Source organism: Nasonia vitripennis (genome assembly GCF_009193385.2).
Source record: "Nasonia vitripennis strain AsymCx chromosome 1 unlocalized genomic scaffold, Nvit_psr_1.1 chr1_random0004, whole genome shotgun sequence".
NCBI classification, from domain to species: domain Eukaryota; kingdom Metazoa; phylum Arthropoda; class Insecta; order Hymenoptera; family Pteromalidae; genus Nasonia; species Nasonia vitripennis.
In genome coordinates, this window is record NW_022279590.1 from 769,043 (window position 1) to 791,565 (window position 22,523).

The window sequence follows — 22,523 nt, forward strand, 5'->3', positions numbered from 1 at the left end:
GCTTCGAGCGGGTCCGCACGACACGGTTTTCCCCCTCCTAGCGGTTTGCTCTCTTCTTCACTCACGTTGGTTCGGCGCTACGCTGGCTTCTTCCACGTAGTGTATAGGTGTGGACCAGCGGGATTGTAGTAGTAAGGCTGGTGGTGAAGCTACGCAGTATAGCGTGGCGTGGTCTGCTACTCTCTCTCTCTCTTTCTTTCCGACGGGAACTAGTGGAAATCATCCGACTGCTATTTCTCTCTCTCCTTTCTACAAAACAGATTTCCAATTCTATTAGTACCAACTCATAGAGTAGTACAGCCCCGGCAGAGAGTAGCATGGAAGAGAGAGAGAGAGAGAGAGAGAGAGAGAGAGAGAGAGAGAGAGAGAGAGAGAGAGAGAGAGAGAGAGAGAGAAATTTCTACCGCGACGGTCACTCCGTCGCATAATAGATCTACTACTATTCTTTAAAACAGGTAAAATTTGCCGAAAGTCTCCTCCTAAAACTATTAATGTATTTCCAAAAGGAATTTTAGTATCACGTAAATCACGTAAAGTTGTATCAACTATTTCCAGAGCTTTTTTAGGAATCATAGAAGCTTCATCCTAAATGATCAAATCTGCTTCTCGTAACTTTTGTTTATCAGATTTAAACTGCAAGAACGAGATTCTTATATTGGTCAAATATAAGTAAGCGAAAAGTTCTATGACTGGTCATTCCTTTTGGTATTAATATTGAAGCTATACTAGTCCATGCAATTGATAAAATTTTTTTATTTTGAGAAGTAAAATAGCAAATTGAAGTTTAATTCAAAAATGTTTTTGAAAAAATGAACGGAGAGAGAGTCGCAATTACTGCACTCCCGTCTTACGGCAGACCAGCCACGAACACGACGCAGTCTAGAAGATGCCTGTGTTTTAAATATATGTATAAAATTGAAGTCCGTTAAAGTATCTACAATCCAGACGAGCAAAGTCGACATACGAGAAAGCGACAGTTGAGAAACGGGCTGTACAAGCTCCGCAAAAAATTTATAAATATTAAATACTATCTGAAACAACATTTTAGATTAAAAAAAGAGCATCTTATGCTCCCCCATTCCAAATACGAAGCTACGCGTCACAGCTGACAGCTGAGCTTAAAGCAGCAGTACAACAGCAGCGCCACGAGCCAGCCAGCGGCAACAGCAGCAAGCAGCAAAAAAGGGAGGAGAGCGCGCAACACGCGTCTATATCTATATAGACCGAGCGGCGGTGCACAGTGGGAGAAAATGGACAAAATTCGAGCCACGCGTCATTATTAATCGTAGAGCCATGATTTTTTTTTAAACTCTTTAAAAAAGCATCAAGTTTAAGCTACAGGTACGGAAATTATTGTATCACCTTCCCCTAAACCCATGCGACCCCTAGAAGCCACCCCTACCAAACCATAAGCAGTCTAACTCATCTATCCCAGGGAACAGCGAATTAAATCGCTTTATTTTTTCTTAAAATAATTAAACCATACACCATGAGCAAGCTAATAACCTAAATACCTCCCCCTAACCTGCATAACCCCTAGAAACCACCCTTACCAAACCACAAGCAATAAAACATGGTTTAAAAAAAAATCTTTATTCATGTCGATTTTTCACATTGAAATCATTTAAGATTTAATGTTTAGAGCGAAGAAATCGTGTCCTCGAGACTTAAACTTCATTGTCACAGTTTAAATTTTGAAAAAAAAGGTAAAAGCACATAAAATGGCGGCTAACACGGGAAAATCGTGAAAAATTTCCAGAATTTTTTACTTGAGAATGATTATATTATAGTATAATTTAATATAATTAAATCTATTGATCATACGAGTGCTTAATGGTTAAATGTTTATTGTTGAATTTATTAGATTATAGTATAATACATACAAATATTGATCATACGATTTTTCGATGGCTAAATGGCAACCTTGATGTGGTAAAGGGGCTTAAATCTGTTTCAACGCAGATGACTAATAGCAGTTCATTCAACAATTACAGCTAACAAATAATGTGACTAATTTACTTGTAATAATGTCTTGAATTACGTAGTTATACGATTCTGCGTGTTTCCGGTCTGGCCTGTGGAGTGGGTTTTTATTATTTTTAGAAAAAATAAAGTCATTTAACTTTCTGTTCCCAGGGTTATGTTAGTTAGCCTGCTTGTGGTTTGGTAGACGTGGTTTCTAGGGGTAGGGGGTGAGTGGTTAGGTGGTTAGCTGGCTTAAGGTGTGTGGCTTTATTATTTTCAGAAAAAATTCAGCGATTTAACTCGCTGTTCCCAGAGTTAGGCTAGTTAGCCTGCTTGTGGTTTAGTAGGCGTGGCTTCTAGGTGACGCATGGGTTTAGGGGAAGGTGATACAATAATATCTGCACCTGTAGCTTAAACTTGATGCTTTTTCAAAGAGTTTAAAAAAAAATCATGGCTCTACGATTAAAAATGACGCGTGGCTCGAATTTTGTCCATTTTCTCCCACTGTGCGGCGCGGCGTGCGCATTATATTATAAGTGTATGCAAGTATGAATGTGACCCGGCGGCTCGATTCCCGCTCTCTCCATGGCCTATAAAAGGACCCGCATAACCCGTACTAAAAAACTCAAGAAATGACTCTTACGAAAACGAGCGCCAGAAAGAAAACGGAGTCAGTCATCAAAGAGAAAGCAGGAGAGGAACGAAAGCAAGTTGTCCGAACATAATTAAGGATGACTCAGCAGGTCGACACGTTCAGACGATCCGCCTTAATCAAAATATTTAAAAAAAGAAAATGTTAATCTTGATATCTTTAGATCCAGAGGGTTTTGAATAAAAGAGATGCATCAAGAATCTACACTGATAGAAGTATTGCTTTGTAGTGAATAAATATATTCATTAAAAATCTAAAATCATGGTGCATATGGAGTAAATGCCAATTTTTGTACTGTTATATAATATTTATTAACTGTATGTGCATATGTATTGTGTCTCAATTTCATGAATTATTTTACTGCAAATACATATTTATTAATAATTATATTTATATGCATTTGTAAATAAATAGTACGGAGTTGTACCTCCTATGATATCCTTCCCATTTCCTTCCAGATAATAAGATAAGTGACACAGAAGTCCTCGCCGAGTTATTGATAGTCGATTCGATTTGCAAGAATTCATCTCTATTTCTGATATGAGGCTTGAGCTTGAAAAAATATTCCGAGAATTTGCACGGTTTTTTTTTCTGAAAGTCAGAAGTACAACAATTATTACTTAATTTTGTAGTCAAATTTAATTTGCTTATCTTTAAATAGATTTTTTAATTCTATTATTTAGTCATATACTTATACAGATCCAAAATATAGATCAAAAAGCACAAAATATTAAGTTAACTGATGCTGAATCGGATTCAAGTTCAATAGAAACTACCACTGAGGATACCGAAGTCCTGGAAAATTCGATACCTACACAATCGATAGAGAATAAAGGAATAAGTATTGAGCTGGAGGAAGAGGTTGAACTTGTTTCAGTAGAAGATGAGCAACACGGCCAAAAAAAAAAGGAAATTGCATAAGATTGACGATGATGTTGTGAAGCGAGCGTTAGAGGAACACCCATTAGAATCTGCTATTCAAATATACTCTTATTGTAAAGAAACCTTGAATACTGTATGTCAATCATGTTTTACTACGGTAGTTATAACTTATTGTTTGAAAGCGTATGGCTTGTAAATCGATTTCAAGTATAATTTTATTTTGTTACATGGCAGCAACATAAGATTTTTATTATATCAAAATTGTTTTTACTTTATATATGATTCTATCAAGTTTTTTTTGTTTGATGGATAAAATTATTTTGAATTAATTACATGTATATATAATTAACCCTCTCATTCCCTCTCCCTCCCTCTCATTCCCTCTCCCTCCCTCTCCCTCCCTGTCCCTCCCTCTGTCTCTCCCTCTCCCTCTTCCTCACACATATTTCTTTCGCATAGCTCGCATAGCTAATTGAATGTAGGTGCACATGCATTCGTCTAGTATATAGTATTTATCACATATGTGGGGGAATTTGTCGAGTTGGCCGAACTGTTATGAAGATAGCCCAAAATACACTCAGTCACCCTTGGGTATCTTCGGTATATCCTTGAATATCATCAGTATACCCTCGGGTACTTCCAGTATACCGCTGGCACACCCCTAGTATATCCTCCGTATATTCGTGGATCATACCTTCGATGGCTTCGAGTACCGGAGGGCAGCCGTATACGCACCGCACCGCCGGCGTTGCTGACGCAAGACGGCAGTATGTCTGAGGTAGCCGCAAACGCCAATTGCCATGTACCCGCACGTTGAAGTTAAAATTACTTAACCCACCCGCCACTGTGAGGACGCTAGAGATATAAGCGATACAGTTTTAAATTATGCAAAGTATACAGGGTAAGAAACAAAATTTTGAAGCTTAATATTTTTGAAATTGACTGGTATCATAAACAACCCAAAGAATGGGATCAAGATGCTATATAATACTAACTGAACCCAAAATTTTAAACTGATCATTGCCTTTTTACTTCAGCTATCGCGTCACGTAAAAAAAAAGATTCATAGTATATAGGGTGAAAAAAAAATGTTTGAAGCTTAATACCTTTGAAACTAACTAGTTTCGTAAACAACTCAAACATAGGTATCGAAGTGCTATATAATGCTAACTTATTGGTTTACGACGATTTTGTACAGTCAGACAAGCTCACGCGAGAGCAAGCGTATCGCGCATGCCTCGCGACTATACTCTAAGCGCCTATACTACACTGTACACTCTCGTTCGTAAAGTCAGACTATACCGCGCTGTAATACACATTCTCTCTCTCGACTATAAGACTCAGATGTGAGCGGACGTGTTTCTCGTCAGACTATTGCCGACTACAATATATAATTATTAATTATTAACCCAAGTGTCCACTTATTTATCCAACCTTCCAACACTTATAGTATAATGTCCTAGTATATTTGAGGTTAGGAATATTAGTTTATCGGTTATAATATTTATGCATCACATTTATTAGAAATAATAGTAGCGCGCTCTCTGGTTTTCGATGTATTAATGTAACTTCTGCTCGAAGATGATGAGTACTTCAACCGGAACTCTTGTAGACGATGTCCAGGTATCTTTCGCAGGAAAAAAATCAAATCCAGGTAGCGCGCTTTATGGCCTTCGATACGTAGATATAATGTATACTCAAAGATGATGAGCCCATTACCCGGGACACTCGTAAACGATGTCTAGGTGCCTTTCGGAGGAAAAAGAAAAAATCCAGGTAGTGCAATTAACATCTACATACGAAAAGCTACCGAGCGTGTTACCGACTTGGTATTTTTTCTCCCCTCGAACACCTGGACATCGTCTACAAGAATCCAAAAATTTTCCAAGAATTTTCCAATATTCTCAAACATTTTTCTAAGTCTTGTATAGTAATTATTTCTACAGAGCGCGCTACTGATATTTTATTATTTTTCTTTCGTCAAAGACCTAGACGTGGTTTACGAGCAGGACTTACCTTCATACATCAAAAACCACGAAGCGCACTACTGAGGTCTCATTTTTTCCTCATTTGTAATTGTTGTTGGTCCGGACATAGCCAGATTGAATGCGTTTTACGTTCATCTTGATACAGTTATGAATGAAGTGACTTCTTTGCTTAGAGCACTTGATACCTTGCTTGAAATTTATATAACTTACAGCGTTTGTTATCCAGCACGAAGCAAGAATATAACTTATTTTATACAGTGGGCCATATATGATTGCATACAAATGAAGATGTTTAAGTTCCCACTATTTACAATATTTTAAATCAGTTTTAAAGAGTAAAAAAATAGCGAAAAAATATCGTAAGGTTACCCAAAATTAAGTCACCATACAGTGAAAAAAATGTGATAAGTCGTTTTTCAATATGAATGTTTTATTCAGGCACATACAAGGCAACATACAGGCAACATACACAAAGTTTTTCATCCCGTGCAAGCTTTGTATGCCTGTATTTATAAGAATTGTGTTCGGCAATTCATGTCTTTATCATCAGTTATAAAGCACGAATTAGACTTGCAAATAGTAATAAACGAATCGTTTCTAAAGTAATATTTATAACAAAGTAATTGACGATGTTAAGTTAAAGAAGATGATCAGAAATTGTATGCCAGCAATTCAATTACAAAAATTGTAGCTGATAAAATTGTCAATGATTTGATAAAAATCACGGGATCCACAAGGATGTTTTTTTAAAGATCAGTTGAAAGCGAAGATTTCGATCGAATTTTATGAAACTATTGACAGACATTTACGCCTCAAGGGTCTTACTAAGTTGAATTCAGAATTTAAGCGCATTAAATGTTTGCAAGAAAGCGATTGTTTTATAGAGACACAAAAGTTTGAGAGATCATCTCGCCCCATTAAAGACTGTGACACCTCGACGTAAACGTCACCCGTGGTTCACCGCGGCTCTTCGTGACCTTTTAACTGAAAGGAATAGGCTCTACAGGCGTTTTCGCAGAAGTCGTCTACCTTGGGATCTATACTTTTATAGAATTGCAAGGGATGACGCTCATCAACGGGTCGAGGAAGCCAGGCTGAATTACTATTATTCACGCTTGTCTACTCTAACCGACGTTGCAGAGATATGGAGAGAACTTGAAAATCTTGGCATTACCACCTCTAAATCTTCTCCACCTGCTCGGTTCTCTCCAGATGCTCTCAACGAACACTTCAGTTCCATCTCAAATGACCCTCAAGCTCCATCTGTCGAGGAGTATCTGCGGACCCTCGAGAGTCTAGACCTCCCTGAACACTTTATCTTCAGGGCCATCACAGAATCGGACGTGTTAGCTGCAGTTTCACATTTCAATACCCAGGCCAGGGGAAGCGATGGCATCCCACAGGTTGTAATCTCTAAAGCACTACCAATACTCACTCCTTTAATCTGTCAAATTTTCAACCTGTCTTTGAGTGAGGCATGCTTTCCCTCTGCCTGGAAATCATCGCTCGTAAGAGCATTAAACAAGATCAACTCTCCTACAGCTGTAACTGACTACCGACCGATTTCCCTACTTTGCTTTCTATCCAAGGCGCTGGAGTGGCTGGTGCACAATCAAATATCTGAATACCTTGAAACTAGACTCTATCTTGATAGTTTCCAAACTGGTTTTCGCACTGGCCACAGCACGCAGTCCGGCTTGATTAAGCTGACTGATGATGTCAGGCTTGGAATGGACAGGAAGAAGGTCACCCTTCTGCTTCTTTTTGATTTTAGCAAGGCGTTTGATACAGTGTGTCACGTCAGGCTACTCAGAAAGCTACCCTCCTTCGGCTTCTCCAAGCAGGTTATCCGCTGGCTTGCATCTTACCTTTCTGGTAGAGAACAGGCCGTCATTGGTGACAACAACGAACTCTCTACATTCCTACCACTAAACACCGGTGTCCCACAGGGGTCAGTCTTGGGCCCCTTATTGTTCGCGTTATACATCAATGACATTGGCCTCTGCCTTGACTCAGATGTATCCCATCTAGTCTACGCGGATGATCTGCAAATCTACTGTCAATGCCCCCTTGAGGAGCTCGATTCCTGTTCTGACAAGATGAGTGCTAACGCCGAGAGGATAATGGGCTGGGCAGCACTAAACAGACTTAAGCTGAATGTTAGTAAGACTAAGGCGATCGTCCTGGGCTCACCCTACTATATCAATGCTCTACCTTCTACTGCTAACACCTATATAAATATAGGGGGGGCCCAGGTCAACTTTGAATCATCTGTGCGCAACCTGGGGCTGGTGCTTGACTCAAAACTTACGTGGAAAGAGCACGTTACACAAACTTGTAAACGTGCTCACTCTTTAATGTATCGGCTATATTTCTTTCGGAAGAGCACTAGCCTCAGGTTGCGCCAACATTTGGTGCAAGCACTCCTATTTCCCCTCATCGACTACTGCTCACTTGTTTACTGCGACCTGACTCAAGAGCTTGACTTAAAACTGCAGAGGCTTGTCAATACGGGAATCCGATACATCTATGGTGTAAAGAGGGACGAGCACATCTCCCCTTACAGGCGTGAGTTGCAATGGCTCACCACCGCCGGACGTAGGAAGTACTTCATGGCCTGTTTTCTTAGAAAAATTTTCAACACCTCAATACCAGCTTATCTACTAGCCTATTTTGACTTCCACGTCGCACTCAGGCCTGTCAGGGGCGAGGTGACTCCACTGGACATCCCGTCCTTCAAGACGGAGACGCTGAGGAATTCATTTTTCATCAGCGCCTCCTACCTCTGGAACAGCCTTCCATCTCAACTTCGCGACACACTATCCATATCACACTTCAAACAAGCAGCCAAAAATTATTTCTTTAATTTGGAAAACACATAAACATCGCACAAACATACATACATTCTCTTTCATCTCATGTCATCTCTCAACATCACACACACCTTATACTATATACCCTTACACAAATTTTATTTATTCCTTTATCATAATACACTATATTTGTTATATGTACAACAAAATGTACAAAAATAAAGAGCAATTAATCTAATCTAATCTAATTAATCTCATCGAGGAATCTTGCTATCCCGCAGCCAACCAACAGCAGTAACGGCACACCTCACGACGGCAACTACGACGAACTGGCTCACCTCCGCAGGGAATATCCGTCATCAAAAGGCAGCAGGAGCACACCAACAACGACAATGTCGTTGTGATTACGGGACTCCGATAAACTGAGGAATCCTCATTGCGGCTGCTGGCTTATGCGGTGCTCACTGCGCTGGACCCCACAGTTCTCCAACGGGACGTAGTAAGAGCGAGGGTTATGGGAAGACTGGACACAGCTGCTGACAACTCAGCCAGAATGCCACCTCTTGCTGTCACTCTGGCGTCACATGCCCTCGCCTGCTCAATAATAGCTGCGAAGGCCAGAAAGCGGAGCTGGATGCAGACCTACTGGAGGAAGCGCGAGCCCCAGCTCCAGATCACCAGTGGCTAATCAACATCAATCCGCTCCTTCCCCTAGAGGTGCACAAGCTGAGGGTCAGAGCGCGGATGGAGGTCAAGAGGAGGGAAGGATGTCGTACATACGTGAGGAATGGCAAGCTCTACATCCGCGTCAACGACAACCGCGCCGTCGTCATCGAAACCGAGGAACACCTAGATAATTTTTTATCTCGGACACCGCCAAACAACAGCAACAACAACAACATCAACTAAAATACATACACCTCATTCCACCCAAACCACCATCATCAACTTCATCGATCGCGAAATCTTCACACTCCAAGGTAACTCTGTCAGAAGGACTACGGGTCTCTCATTTCAATGCGAACTCTCTCACGGGGCACATTGAAATGATAAGACTCTTTTTGTCTACTCGTCCCACTTTTCACGTAATAGCTGTAACAGAAACCTGGCTCAATGATAAAGTAACCTCGATTCCCACACTGACTAACTATACGCTACACAGACGAGACAGAAACAGAAACGGTGGAGGAGTGGCCCTCTACATCCACAACACGCTGACTGCTACAATAATATCTTCATCCGACGGGATCTGGACGGGAAAGCCAGGCTACCCGGAGTATCTCTTCTGTGAGATCACTGCGAAGGGAGTCCCACCTATTTTCGTGGCGGTTGTGTATCGGCCACCACACGCGCCCTTCTTACAAGGAAACAATTTCATTGAACAGCTGAATAGTCACATGCACAACTACTCCACGAAAGTTATAATGGGAGATTTTAATGCAGATCAACTCTCCTCCTCAGAAGATGCCTAGTTCATCAAGGCCCTCATAGAAGAGAACTCCCTCAAATCGGTGCCCTATGGTGCTACGCACCACAAGCAAAACTCTGCCTGGTCGACGAACAGGTTTGCCTAATTTCACACTGGAAGACTGACTCACCATTCATAAACGGATATGACCTCATTACGGCTACACTTGACGTGCAAATTCCACGACAAGCACCTAGAACATACTCCTATAGAAATTACAAAGGCATCAGTGCTGAAAAACTAAACAACTACCTCAACACATGTAACTGGTCTACAATCGACACATCATCCCTTGACGCATGCATCAACACTCTCAACACCAACCTAACAAACGTCATCAATCAGCTCGCCCCATTACGGACTGTAACGCCAGGACCCACACGACACCCGTGGTTCACCTCGGCTCTTCGAGACCTTGTGACTGAGCGGGACAGACTATACATGATATTTCGCAGGACACGTCATCCTCGAGATCAACTTCTTTATACACAAGCAGTAAATAACGCACATAAGCAGGTCGAGGAAGCCAAACTGAACTACTATCACTCACGACTATCAAACATAATAGATGTAGGGGAAATCTGGAGAGAACTCGAGAAACTTGGAATAACCACCTCCAAGGAAACCACTCCATCTCGCTTCTCAACAGATGATCTTAACAGATACTTCAGCGGGATATCCAATGATCCACTCGCCCCTTCTGTCGACGAACAACTGCAATCACTTGATAGTCTGGAATATCCTGTCCACTTCAGCTTCAGTGAGATTACGGAATCGGACGTGTTGGCCGCAGTTCAGCATTTCACCTCTCAGGCCAGGGGAACTGATGGCATCCCACAGGTTGTTGTCTCCAAGGCCATGCCAGTACTGGCGCCCATATTATGTCGTATCTTTAACCTGTTCTTGAGCGAGTCATGCTTCCCCTCGGACTGGAAAAGGTCACTGGTGCGTGCACTCAACAAAGTCAGTTCTCCAAAATCCACTACTGACTATCGTCCGATCTCACTCTTATGTTTTCTATCCAAGGCGCTGGAGTGGCTGGTACATAGGCAGCTTTCTCATTACCTGGAAACTAGGCTCTTCCTTGATGACCTACAGACAGGTTTTCGTACCGGTCACAGCACACAGTCCGGCTTAATAAAGCTGACTGATGATGTCAGGCTTGGAATAGACAAAAAGAAGGTCACACTTCTTCTTCTTTTTGATTTTAGCAAGGCGTTTGACACTGTGTGTCACGCCAAGCTCCTTAGAAAGCTAACCTCTTTCGGCTTTTCTAAGCAGGTCATCCGATGGATTGCATCTTATCTCACGGGCAGACGGCAGGCCGTCATTGGTGACGACAATCAACTATCCTCATACCTTCCGCTCAATACGGGAGTCCCACAAGGATCCGTACTGGGCCCTCTACTTTTTGCACTGTACGTCAATGACATAAGCCTCTGTCTGGACGTGGATATTGCACATCTGATCTATGCGGATGACCTGCAGATCTACACCCAGTGCCACCTCGAGGAGCTTGACTCCTGTTCCGACAGAATGAGAGCTAATGCCGAGAGGATAAGGTGCTGGGCTGGGCATAACAACCTAAAACTCAATGTCCTCAAAACTAAGGCGATCGTCCTGGGCTCGCCCTACTATATCAATGCTCTACCTACAATGGCTAACACGTACATCAATATAGGGGGAGCCCGGGTCGATTTTGAATCTTCTGTGCGCAGCCTGGGGGTCGTGCTTGACTCCAAACTAACCTGGAAAGAGCACGTAACACAAATGTGTAAGCGTGCTCACTCTCTTATGTATAGGCTATACTTTTTCAGGAAAAGCACGAACCTCGGTCTGCGCAAACACCTTGTCCAGGCCCTACTGTCCCCGATCATAGACTACTGCTCACTGGTTTACTGCAACTTGACCCAAGAACTCGACATTAAACTACTAAGACTGGTTAACACAGGTATACGTTACATCTATGGTCTTAAGAGGGGCGAGCACATCTCGCCTTACAGGCGCGAGCTGCAATGGCTCACCACTGCCGGACGTAGGAATTACTTTGCGGCCTGCTTCTTGTGAAAGCTCTTTAACAATGCTAAACCATCTTATTTAATTGCCTACTTTGACTTCCACGTCGCACTCCGTCCTGTGAGGGGTGAAGCGATACCGCTAGACATACCTCCTTTCTCGTCGGAGGCGCTGAGGAATTCATTTCACATAATCGCCGCATATGTTTGGAATTCATTACCCTCACGATTACGAGACATCATACCCATCAATCATTTCAAAAGCAAGGCTAAAAAATACTTTTTTAGCCTTGAAAATTCGTAATTCGTAATCATCCTCATAGCAAACCAAGCACTTACCTCTCATACAGTCTCATACATCACCATCATTAAACAAAACTACAAACACACACACACACACACACACACACCTTCAAGCACACCTACACACATATCCTCAATCCAATTAAACTTTAAATTATGTATCGATATATACAAGTATTGTACAGCAAATAAATCTAATCTAATCTAATCTAATCTAATCTCTCTCTCTCTCTCTCTCTCTCTCTCTCTCTCTCTCTCTCTCTCTCTCTCTCTCTCTCTCTCTCGCGTGTTAGACGCTGACGGAAGAGAGCGTTCGTGCGGTTGACGCTGGCGGTGTCGCACCGCCGGCAATTAATATAGAGGGCTCGGATTCGAGTTTTCGGGGACGCGCAGGACTTCTAGGACGAGCGAGACTTCTCGCTCAGAATTGTCTCAACTGCTGATCCGAGCAGACGCATCGCACCCAACCGAGCACTTTTCAGAGATTAAGAGAGAGAGAGAGAGGTAGTGGAGAAGCAGTAGAAGGAAGTTGGAGTTCCGAAGAAGAAGAATAAAGTAAGTCGTTGTATATTCGGCACAGGTGTCACTACTTATTGTACAATTCATATGGTGTTTGGGGTACGCGTCATGACACGAAACTAAGTGTTCGATAACGAGTGAATACTCGTTTCGGTGCGGTTGAGACGCGGTCGACCCAATAGGATCCCGCCATTGTTATAATAGCGTTTGAGCCGCTGTCGATTGCAAAGCAATCCAGCACAATTATCCATAAATTGTCAAGTGTGTTGCGTTGCGCCGCTGTAGATTGCTAAGCAATCTAGCACCGTACCCGGATAATTGACTAAGCCTCTGTCGATCGCTAAGCGATCCAGAAGTCGCCGTTATATTACGTTGAGCCGCTGTAGAATTGCTAAGCGATCCAGCAATCGTATCGGATGTTGCGTAGCGCCGCTGTTGATCTCCAAGCGATCCAGCTTTTGACAAGAAGAATTATCGAGCCGCTGTTGATCAAAAGATCCAGCATTTATGAGAATCCTTAGGTCGAGCCGCTATTGATCTTTAATATCCGGCAACACGAATTTCCCGATTAATATCTGCGTGGCGTCGTCGCCGATCAAACCATGATCGTAGCGGCTGTAACGATACTTCTTCCACGAGTCGTAATCGCGTCATTGCCTTACGAATAACCGTGGTCTGTCTCGCTGCAGAAACATTCCGTATTGCGGTGGTTTTCGCGACGTTCTACGATTTTTCGCGCATTTCAGCAAGGATTCGCACAGCTGCGAAGTGGAACCAAGCGTCTGATTACCAGCGAAATTCCAGAGGTGAATCTAACAGGAAAACGACATTGCCGGACGCCGCGTCCCTTGATCGTGACGCCGACGCCATATTTGGGCGAGTCGAGTAACGAATATTAGAGTCACGAAAGCGCGGTTTGTTGCATCACGTTTGTTGATTTCTAGTAGAAGTTCGTTATCTTGTCGTAAAGCCAATAATCCGGTATTATCGTGTCGACATACCATTGTCGTTTGACCTAGGATATCTGTCTGAATTGTTTACTTCTTGAGTCCGTTTATTATCGAGTAACATCAGGTCTCAAGTCTGTGCTGAGTTATTACGGGGAAACTTGTAATCAGACCAAGTCTGATCTATCCTGGGGGTTGTAGAATATACGATTATTGTTTTGTTCAGCATAAACCATTGTGTAATAAGCTTTATTTCTAAACATCTGCCACGCCAGGCATACCTGTTCCTAGACCTACACGTTGTCCCCTTCTGTAGATGTAAGAGTCCGCGGTACGGAGATCGAAGTAAAACTAGTGTAAACTGATTGTTTGCGTCACCGGAATCGGTTATAAAAAGCTCAACATCACAGTGTATACAAAATAGGTGGAATGTATTTCTCGATTGCAGGCGTACCTCCAAAGTACTCTTCTATGCTAGAAAACGTTTTCTTTGCTCAATTTACCTATACCGAAGTTCAAAAAGTATTTAAAAAATGCTAAATTTTTTGGAAACATTTTAGAAGAATTAAAGTATTTATTTTTGGAGGGAAAAAATATGACCATAGATGGTAAAAATCAGAAAATTTATTTTATTGTCTTGGGTATTATAGGAGATAATTTGGGAATAAATTGCTTATTTGGACTATATGAAATTTTTGTCAGTAATTACTATTCCAGATTCTGTTTAGCTTCAACGTACGATGCAGATAAATTGAGCGAAGAAAATCCTGAGCTTGTGTGAACTTTAGAAAATTATAAGAAAGATGTTGAACTGCGTTCCTATGGCGTATATGCCGAATGTGTTTTTAATTCTCTTCCCTGTTTTCATTCCATTTGGAATTAGACATGTGACATAATGCACATTTTATATTTAGGCGTCCGTATCTATGATATGGCGAAAATAATTGATCATTTTATGAAACAAAAATATTTAACTTTAAAACGTTTAAGCTACAGACTAAAATATTTCGATTATACAAAAATTAATAGAGGTAGCAAAGTATCTGAAATTAAAGCAAAGCATATAAAAGATGATCCTGTATGGGATTTTTATTGTATTTTATATAATATCATTGATCTTGTTACTAAATCCAAAATTTTGCAACAAGATATTACTTATCTAAGTCAAATTATAAAAGAACACAATGAGCTTTAAGTCACATTGTTACCAAAACAGCATGCTCGGATTGTAAATTGTAGACTTAATCCTTTTTTAACATTATCAAATAAAATTTAATTTGGGCTTGCTCGCAGATTTATTATTAAAGAAGGTCTTAAAAATAAAATATAGTTCGGACCTACTGTTAAGACATTAAAAAAGTAAGATTTTTTCGAAATGTGATTACTTGGGAGATTGCTTACGTTAAATTAAATAGTTTTCTTTACAAAAGTAACTACGCTATATTCTTATACAATAAAATTACTTTTTTATTTGGAGATCAAACGGGGAAAAGTAGGTGATTTTATTTTCTTTGAAATGCATTATAGCTGAATTGTTTGTAATAATAGGATAATAAAAAAACGCAAAATAGAGTTTTTCAAAAATCAAAAAATGGACATAAAACAAAAACTAGTTAACAAAATAAAAAATAACTGATTTTTCCGAATTCAGAATCCAGAAATTGATATACATGTCAAATTTTATTGATATTGACGAAGTAGTTCCAGAAATATTACGTTATACGCACACACACACATTCATAAGTACACAAACACACGCACGCACACACATAAACAAACACAAACGCGCGCGCACACACACACATCGGTACGGACATTTTCTAAAAATGCATTTTCTAGAAATAAATTGTGCAATATAAAAATAACAAACTTTATGTGTTCTTGAATACAATTCTTGCAAGAATAAATAGAATTCCGGAATTGGAAAACTTCTTCGGCAGACGGAAAAATTGGAAAAACTTTTTTGAAAATGGTTTTTAGCACATCTGACGTCAAAATATCAGGGAAATCTCCTCTTTCAAATAAAACAGATATCCACTTTTGTAACCAAGCACCTCGTGCAGTTTTCCAGCACGCAAAAAGCGCAAGAAGATGCCGTAACTGCACCGAAATCAAGGCTCTGGCTGCTTTCTCGTTGACTTAACAAATTGTTGATTTAACCAGGAAATTAAGTGTCTCGAAAGATGACCTACTGCGCATGTTTGAACTTAGTTATGTAATTTGCCAAAATTTGGCTCTTAGAACAAAAAATTTCTAAACAATCATATCATCTTCGCCTTCCCCCTGCAACGCCAGCCGCTGCCGCCGACCTCCTTAGCAACGGCTTCCCTCATTTGTTGCCACGCCGCGGCCGCTGCGCTCACTTCCTTTGACGTGCTTTTCCGCCAGGTGCTATGGTAGGGGGATTTTTCTTTCCTGACTGGGAAAGTGAAAAGTGGAGAAAAATTTCCCGTACTAATTCCTCTAGACTCCGTTTTTCACGCTGATCACGATGATATATGAATGTTGTATTGTTTCTGAATGACCCTGTATAGCAACGTTGCTCTCGAGTTACTAGAAAATTGACTATCGTTAAAGAAGAAGATCAAGAAGTTAACTTACTACTAACTAAACTACTAACTAAAATAGATATTATATATTTTAATACATTTAACATATTTCATAATGAATTAGCCATAAAAAAACGTACTACTAACAAAAAACTATTAGTATAAAGTAAATGAATACTTCTTGTAATTATTTGCAATGGTTTTAAATGCTATAGATGTACTAATTTTTAATGAAATTGGAAATTATTCTAATTCTAAAAATCAATTAAATGATAACCATATACTAGAATTCAACAACATTTAAAAATTTTACTTGATTTTTGATAAGCAAATAACAGTGTATTTTCAGAGGTTGTATAATATTTAACCTATTGATAGAAATAAAGAAAATATTCAAATACTTTTTTTGTTTCAAGTACAAACGGATACTGGATTTGTTTGTGGTACAAAGACAATGGAATACGAATTTTTGACAGTATTGACAAAAAATGTCTTGACAATGATCATAAAATTTGTATAAATAGGCAGTTTCTAAATAAACATAATTTACGCATACCTTTTGAACAAGTACATTCTAAATGCCATAGTTGAACATACATTTTAAACTTTATAGAAGATGAAAATCCAAACTTTAAACTTTAACTATTTTATAGATTGGAAACTTTTCATGATTTAATTATTTAAATCGTTTAACAAAGATTAAAATGCATTATAAATTAATCTCTTGCTTTTATTTGTTTGTAAAATTTAAAATGTAATGTTTAAAATGTTTCTATTTCCTGATTTTCAACTTTGGCTTTTAGAGCGTATAGTATCATACTTACTCTTTTGATTGTGGTGTTTTTGTTATAGCATTTGCAGGCGGTATTGTATTTATTATTTGCACATGTTATGTACATTTTCATATTAGTAAAATGCGCGAACATTTGATAAAAATGTATTAACTTCTTCATCTAGAACATTTACTTCATCATTTTTTCCAATATCAAAAGATTTTAAAAATAAAATGAATTTTGACACGCATTGCTAAACTTCCAATTATAAGCACCGTTACTTACGCAATAAAATTTGCTACATTTAAATTAAATTTTAATAAAACTAATATTAAAGAACGAGGTATTATCCTAGCTCCCTACTAGCAAGTTCCAAATCCCGCTGGAAGACTAGTACATTTCATTTTTTGCCGCGAAAAGTAGCACAGGTCAAGCTTTTGCCGCGAAGACTATCACTTTCCACAACTTTGCCGCGAAGACTAGAACTTTTCACGAAAACACTAGCGGTTTCGGGGCTTTATGCTAAAAAAATTTATGATATTTATGAACGCCAAAGTGGTACATAGTAACATTCCATGCAAAGAGTCAGCTAGTACAAAAATTATTAAATTATCATAAGTCTTTCTCATATTACAAAGAGCATTAGTTCGAGCCATGAAACTTTGCGGCAAAAAGTGAAAAGTGCTAGTCTTCGCGGCAAACAACGAAACGTACTAGTCTTCGACACGAGTTCTGAAATCTACTACTTTTCGTAGGGACCAATGTTATATACAGCAATCATTAATTAACTCTTTTAGAAGGTAAAACAAAGAAAAAATAACTGCTAAAAATCAATCAATAAATAATATAGATAATAAAATAATACGTTTAGCTGATAAAACAACTAATAATTGTATTCATCGTTTTAAAATAATTGTACCGATGGATGTGGTAATGACATTATATCAAATCAAAATAGCGAAAAAACTTCAATAAAACGAAAATTAGACGATAATTCGAAAAATATATAGAAAATTGCGACATCAAGAAATGAGTGTACAAAAAATCTGCATTCAACAAAAAAAAAGTGACGTGAAAAACGATCAAAAGCAGGTAAGACCAAAAATATTAAAACAGTAAATTTAAAAAGGATATTAGATCATGAAAAGAAAAAGGCAGTAGAAAAAGCTTAAAGTAATAAAAAGCGAAGAGAAAAAAGAGACTTCAAAAAATATTAAATTTGCGCAATAGAAATAATGTTTTATTAGATGCAATATCAATTACTGAGAATTATTTAGCAAAAATGGACGCAATCTGTAGATTTTGTAATGCAAAGCATTTTGAATTTGAACAAAATGTTGAAGATACAATTTTTTTGAATTGTTGTCATAGAGGAAAAGTCATATTACTAGAAGACCCTTTATATCCTGATAGGTTGAAACAGTTAATCACTGCTTATAATAATGAAAGTAAATTTTTTAAACGGAATATAAGATCATATAAGAACGCTCTTGCATTTGCTAGTTTTGGAGCAAAATATGATCAGTTATCTGGAGTAGTTATTCTAGCATTATGGCGAACCCAAACATCGTTATAATGCTGGGACTCGTCGGAGCGCTAGTGATGTCATCCTCAAGGAGAAAGGGGAGAGGGGGGCCTAGGCATACGTTTACTGCATCCACTCAATAGATCGGGCGTGGAGAGCGGAGTGGAGGAGGGAAGCGGTTGCACGCGCGCGCGCGTGGCAACGAGTTGCATTGTGATATATGTGCTCCTTGCTCGCGCGTAAATTATTCGGGTGAGCCCTGTCAAACTTTGGGGCTGACCCGCAAGGAGCTCACGTATCGCAAAAGTCATCGAGCTGACGACGAGGATCATCCTCGGCTAACTCATTATCTCCGCTTTAGCGGACCGCGGAGAGTGGCGGGATACTTCTCTGCTTAGCCTGGCTGAAAGAGAAGTTGGAAGAAGGGATTGCATGCAGAATAGAGATTCTCATTCGATGTCTGTTTAATCTTTCGGGCTAGTTTCGCCCGTTGTAACATTTATTTATCGGATTTTACAAATAGAATTCCTTCCGGCCGTCGCTCACCGAGATTATGTGCTGGTAATGTCACTGATGCTATACACGATTCTAAGCTAAGCTAGCTACAGCGTCCAGTCGCGCTGTTTGCGTTACGGGCTTTTTGCGCGCGCGAGAGAGAGAGAGAGAGAGAGAGAGAGAGAGAGAGAGAGAGAGAGCGAGAGAGAAAGAGTAACAAGTGCGCTGCGCGCCGCCACTTACAATAGATTCGATGCGCTGTCGGTCTCTGCTGCACCACTCGATGTCGGCTGCACGCTGTTCCGGGAATCGGTCGAGCTGGTTGTGCCCTGCCTCTTTTTGCCCTCACGCTGCCCAGGAGAATCTGCTCGCGGCTGTGCCTGTCTTCTTAATCTGGCTGATACTCGCCCTGGTAGATCGGAATCGCCGTATCGAAGTCCCGCTTCGTTCGCTGCTCGCCTCGTCGAGAGCACCGGGCACCTCTGACCGCTATCGTAGCTATCGGAAGAGTATCGAGGCTCGGTTTTGCTGCCTCGTGTTCTAGCTTCCCTCTCCTGGCCATTTGGGATGTGCTGTTGTCTCTCACGTTCGGCGACTTGGCGCCATTTCGGGTATAGTGTTGGCTCTCGTGTTGCACTATACCTTCTCTCTTTATCTCTCTTTCGCTCACCTGTTCCCATGCTATGCTTTGCGGGCGACTCCTGTCGCCTCAGCATGCGTCTCGTAGAGCGTGTATCGTACGGTGTGTGTGTGCGTAAGCGTCGTTTACGCGCTTGTGTGTACTGTGCGCGTGCCGCTTTCGGTGTGTGCGTGTGCAGTGTTACAACATGAACTCGGCGGCAGCTGCTGCTGAGCTAGCGCATCTATTGTGCCGACTCCTTATCACCCTTTTACATTCGCACGAATTTTAGTCGCGTGAATTGTAACGCGATCCAACGCTTTCTTCTTCTTCTTCTCCTTCTCTGTTATCATGTTTTATAAGTAAGTACACACATACGTACTTATAAAACATGATGCGTTCTCCGTATCTTAATTTTAATATTTTATAAAATATTCTAAAAAAACATTGGTTTTACCTATGATGATTTCGGCATTTGGAGGCTCCTCACACTTGTCCTTACTTGTCCTTACACTATTACTCTAATATATAGTATATGATGTTTTTGAAAATTATAAACTCATGTGCACAGTTTTTTAATAATAAATAAATTATTTGCGACACGCGCAATCACATCTAAAACAGATCTCACAGCACTTTTCACAAAACTTCCATTTTTGTCTTTTTAGCAAGAATTTGCGCTTGCAAGAGGCGCAATTGTCATTCCTTGTTACCTCGCGTCCTCTGGAAGAAAGAATTTTTTTTCGTCAGCAACGGATGCTTGCATTTACACAAAAAATACACCTGTATGTGGAACTTCTTATTTTTCTGGAGTCTCTGAAAGAATTTTCAATCTTTACACTTTCTTCTGTGCAGTTTCTCTAACAAGGAAAGGTACCCAACCCGAACTCACCGTTTTTGATGATTTTCATATATGTTGTAGAACATAAAAAAATAAGAGACACGTATTTTTTTTTATCGGCTAATTTTCACTTTTAAGGGGTAAAAACCTCCCCTAAAGTTAACCCCCAAAAAGCGTTTTTTTTAAATATCTCGGCTTAAAATTAATATTTTTCAATGAAACAAATTGGAGATTATTTCTTACAAAAAGAGCAAGTATTTCATGGTGATTTGAAGAGTAAGGGTAGCATCCCCTATTTTTTAGGGGTTGAAAACATATATTTTTTGGCATAATTTTATAATAAAAATGTTTAAACCGACTAAAAAAAATTGGAAAAAATGTTTAAACATCCTTAATAACAAAATTTAGTTGACGTCTTTCGGTGTTTTCATAAATATTACCCCTAAGGAGGTAAACCACCCCTAACACAAAATAACTGTAAATATGTAATTCAATACATAATATTTCGTAGAAAGTTTGTATATAGAGGTTTTCGAGGTCGCTGATTACAAATCTGTTATCAGATTTTGAAAATTCAAAATGGCGGATCCAATATGGCGGACGGAAATATCGAAAAAAAATTTTATATAATAAAAAAGTTTTAAACGACTAAAAAATTTGGAAAAAATTTGTAAACATCTATAATAAACAAATTAAGTTTTTCGGTTTTTTCATAGATACTTCCCCTTAGGGGGGTAAACCACCCCTAACACAAAATAACTATAAGTATACTTCAATCCATAATATTTTGTAGAAGGTTTGTATATAGAGGTTTTCGAGGTCGCTGATTACAAATCTGATATCAGATTTTGAAAATTCAAAATGGCGGATCCAATATGGTGGACGGAAATATCGAAAAAAAATTTTAACTTTCATAAAAACTTGTTATAAATGTGTTATCTTTGTAGCCTGTACATGTGAACTAAAGAGCCTTAAACCCTAAACCCCTAAAGAACAAATAGGCTAAATGGTTGTGCTTTTTAACCAAACCACCTCAAATTCCTAAATTTGTAAACAAGAAAATTCTGTGTGTGAAGCAGTTTTATAATTTCCGTAGAAATTGTTATCAGAATGTTATTGAAATTCCTTTATTGTATATTCAACTTATAATGTATTTTTGTATATAATATTAGAGTATAATAATAATCTACAATCTTTTATCTTTTGCCATAGTGCATTTTTTGTATTGAGCATAAAATATATTATTTTACGATGTTTTTACAATAATGGTAGTCCTCATAAAAGTGTTTAAAGCACAATGCTTTTTTGCACCAACCACATCGTACAATTGCAATGTTTGTGCACCCTTCTATTTCACAATGTGTGGCACAAGACTTTCCAAAACTGAAATCTATAGGATTATCAAATTTATCTGGTTTTTCATTGACGTAACCGCTTTTATACCAGGAATATTTAAACAAATCTATATATCTCGGTGAAGACAGTTGGTTGTGAACCAATGATTGAAGTTTAATTATATTATTTCTCACATGTAAATTCATATCATGATCCATTAACATTACATTATCAGAAAATGTTCGGACAAAGTTTTTCCAAATACGGAATCCATAGACATCAAGTGGTTGTATTTTTCCTGTGGTTCCAGTTGGAATTTTTTTATGTTAATAATTTTATTTTGTGGCATTGTTTCTTCTATAACTTTGTCACAATGACCTCTCCAAGAATCAAGTAATAGTATTGAGTGATGGCCTACATAGGGATAAAATATTTTTTTCAACCAGATTTTGAAGTGATCTGCAATTAAACGACTTACTAATTAACTGATCAACGATATTACAATGTAAAAATTGTTATTAGTTCCCTTACTTGTTGTTAATTTTCCAGATTTGGATGCTTCCACGTACACGTTTTCTAGTCTAAATATGTTTTGTTCTACAATAGGGCCAAACTTGCCACTTGGTTCCTTTAAAACAAGAAATAGCGGTGACAACAGTTGTCCAGTAGCTGATATTAGTGGCTGTATAGTATAACTATGCGTTGTTGCTGAAATTGACTGTACCAGACATTGCACTTGCTTTTCTCCTTCTACTGCTAATGTTCTTCCAGAATGCATTTCTAGCTGAAATCCGCTCTGATCTGTATTATACAAATTTTCGAGTCCAATCCTTG

General features: G+C 39.2%; 1 protein-coding gene across 21 annotated transcripts in view; it reads right to left on the minus strand.

Annotated features, from left to right (window-relative positions):
- LOC100113758 (AP-3 complex subunit mu-1) overlaps window positions 1-22,523 on the minus strand; it is an 835,720-nt gene that overhangs the window by 473,735 nt on the left and 339,462 nt on the right. For 19 of the 21 annotated variants that reach the window (XR_004228391.1, XR_004345113.1, XM_032601272.1 and 16 more), the window contains one exon: window positions 3,045-3,208. The exons of the other annotated variants lie outside the window; for them this stretch is intronic. Coding sequence is in view for 13 of the 19 variants with exons in the window: in XM_032601272.1 (XP_032457163.1) it covers window positions 3,045-3,208 (164 nt within the window). In the remaining 6 variants the exon portion in view is untranslated. The remainder of the gene's footprint in view (window positions 1-3,044; window positions 3,209-22,523) is intronic. 21 annotated transcript variants of the gene reach the window in all.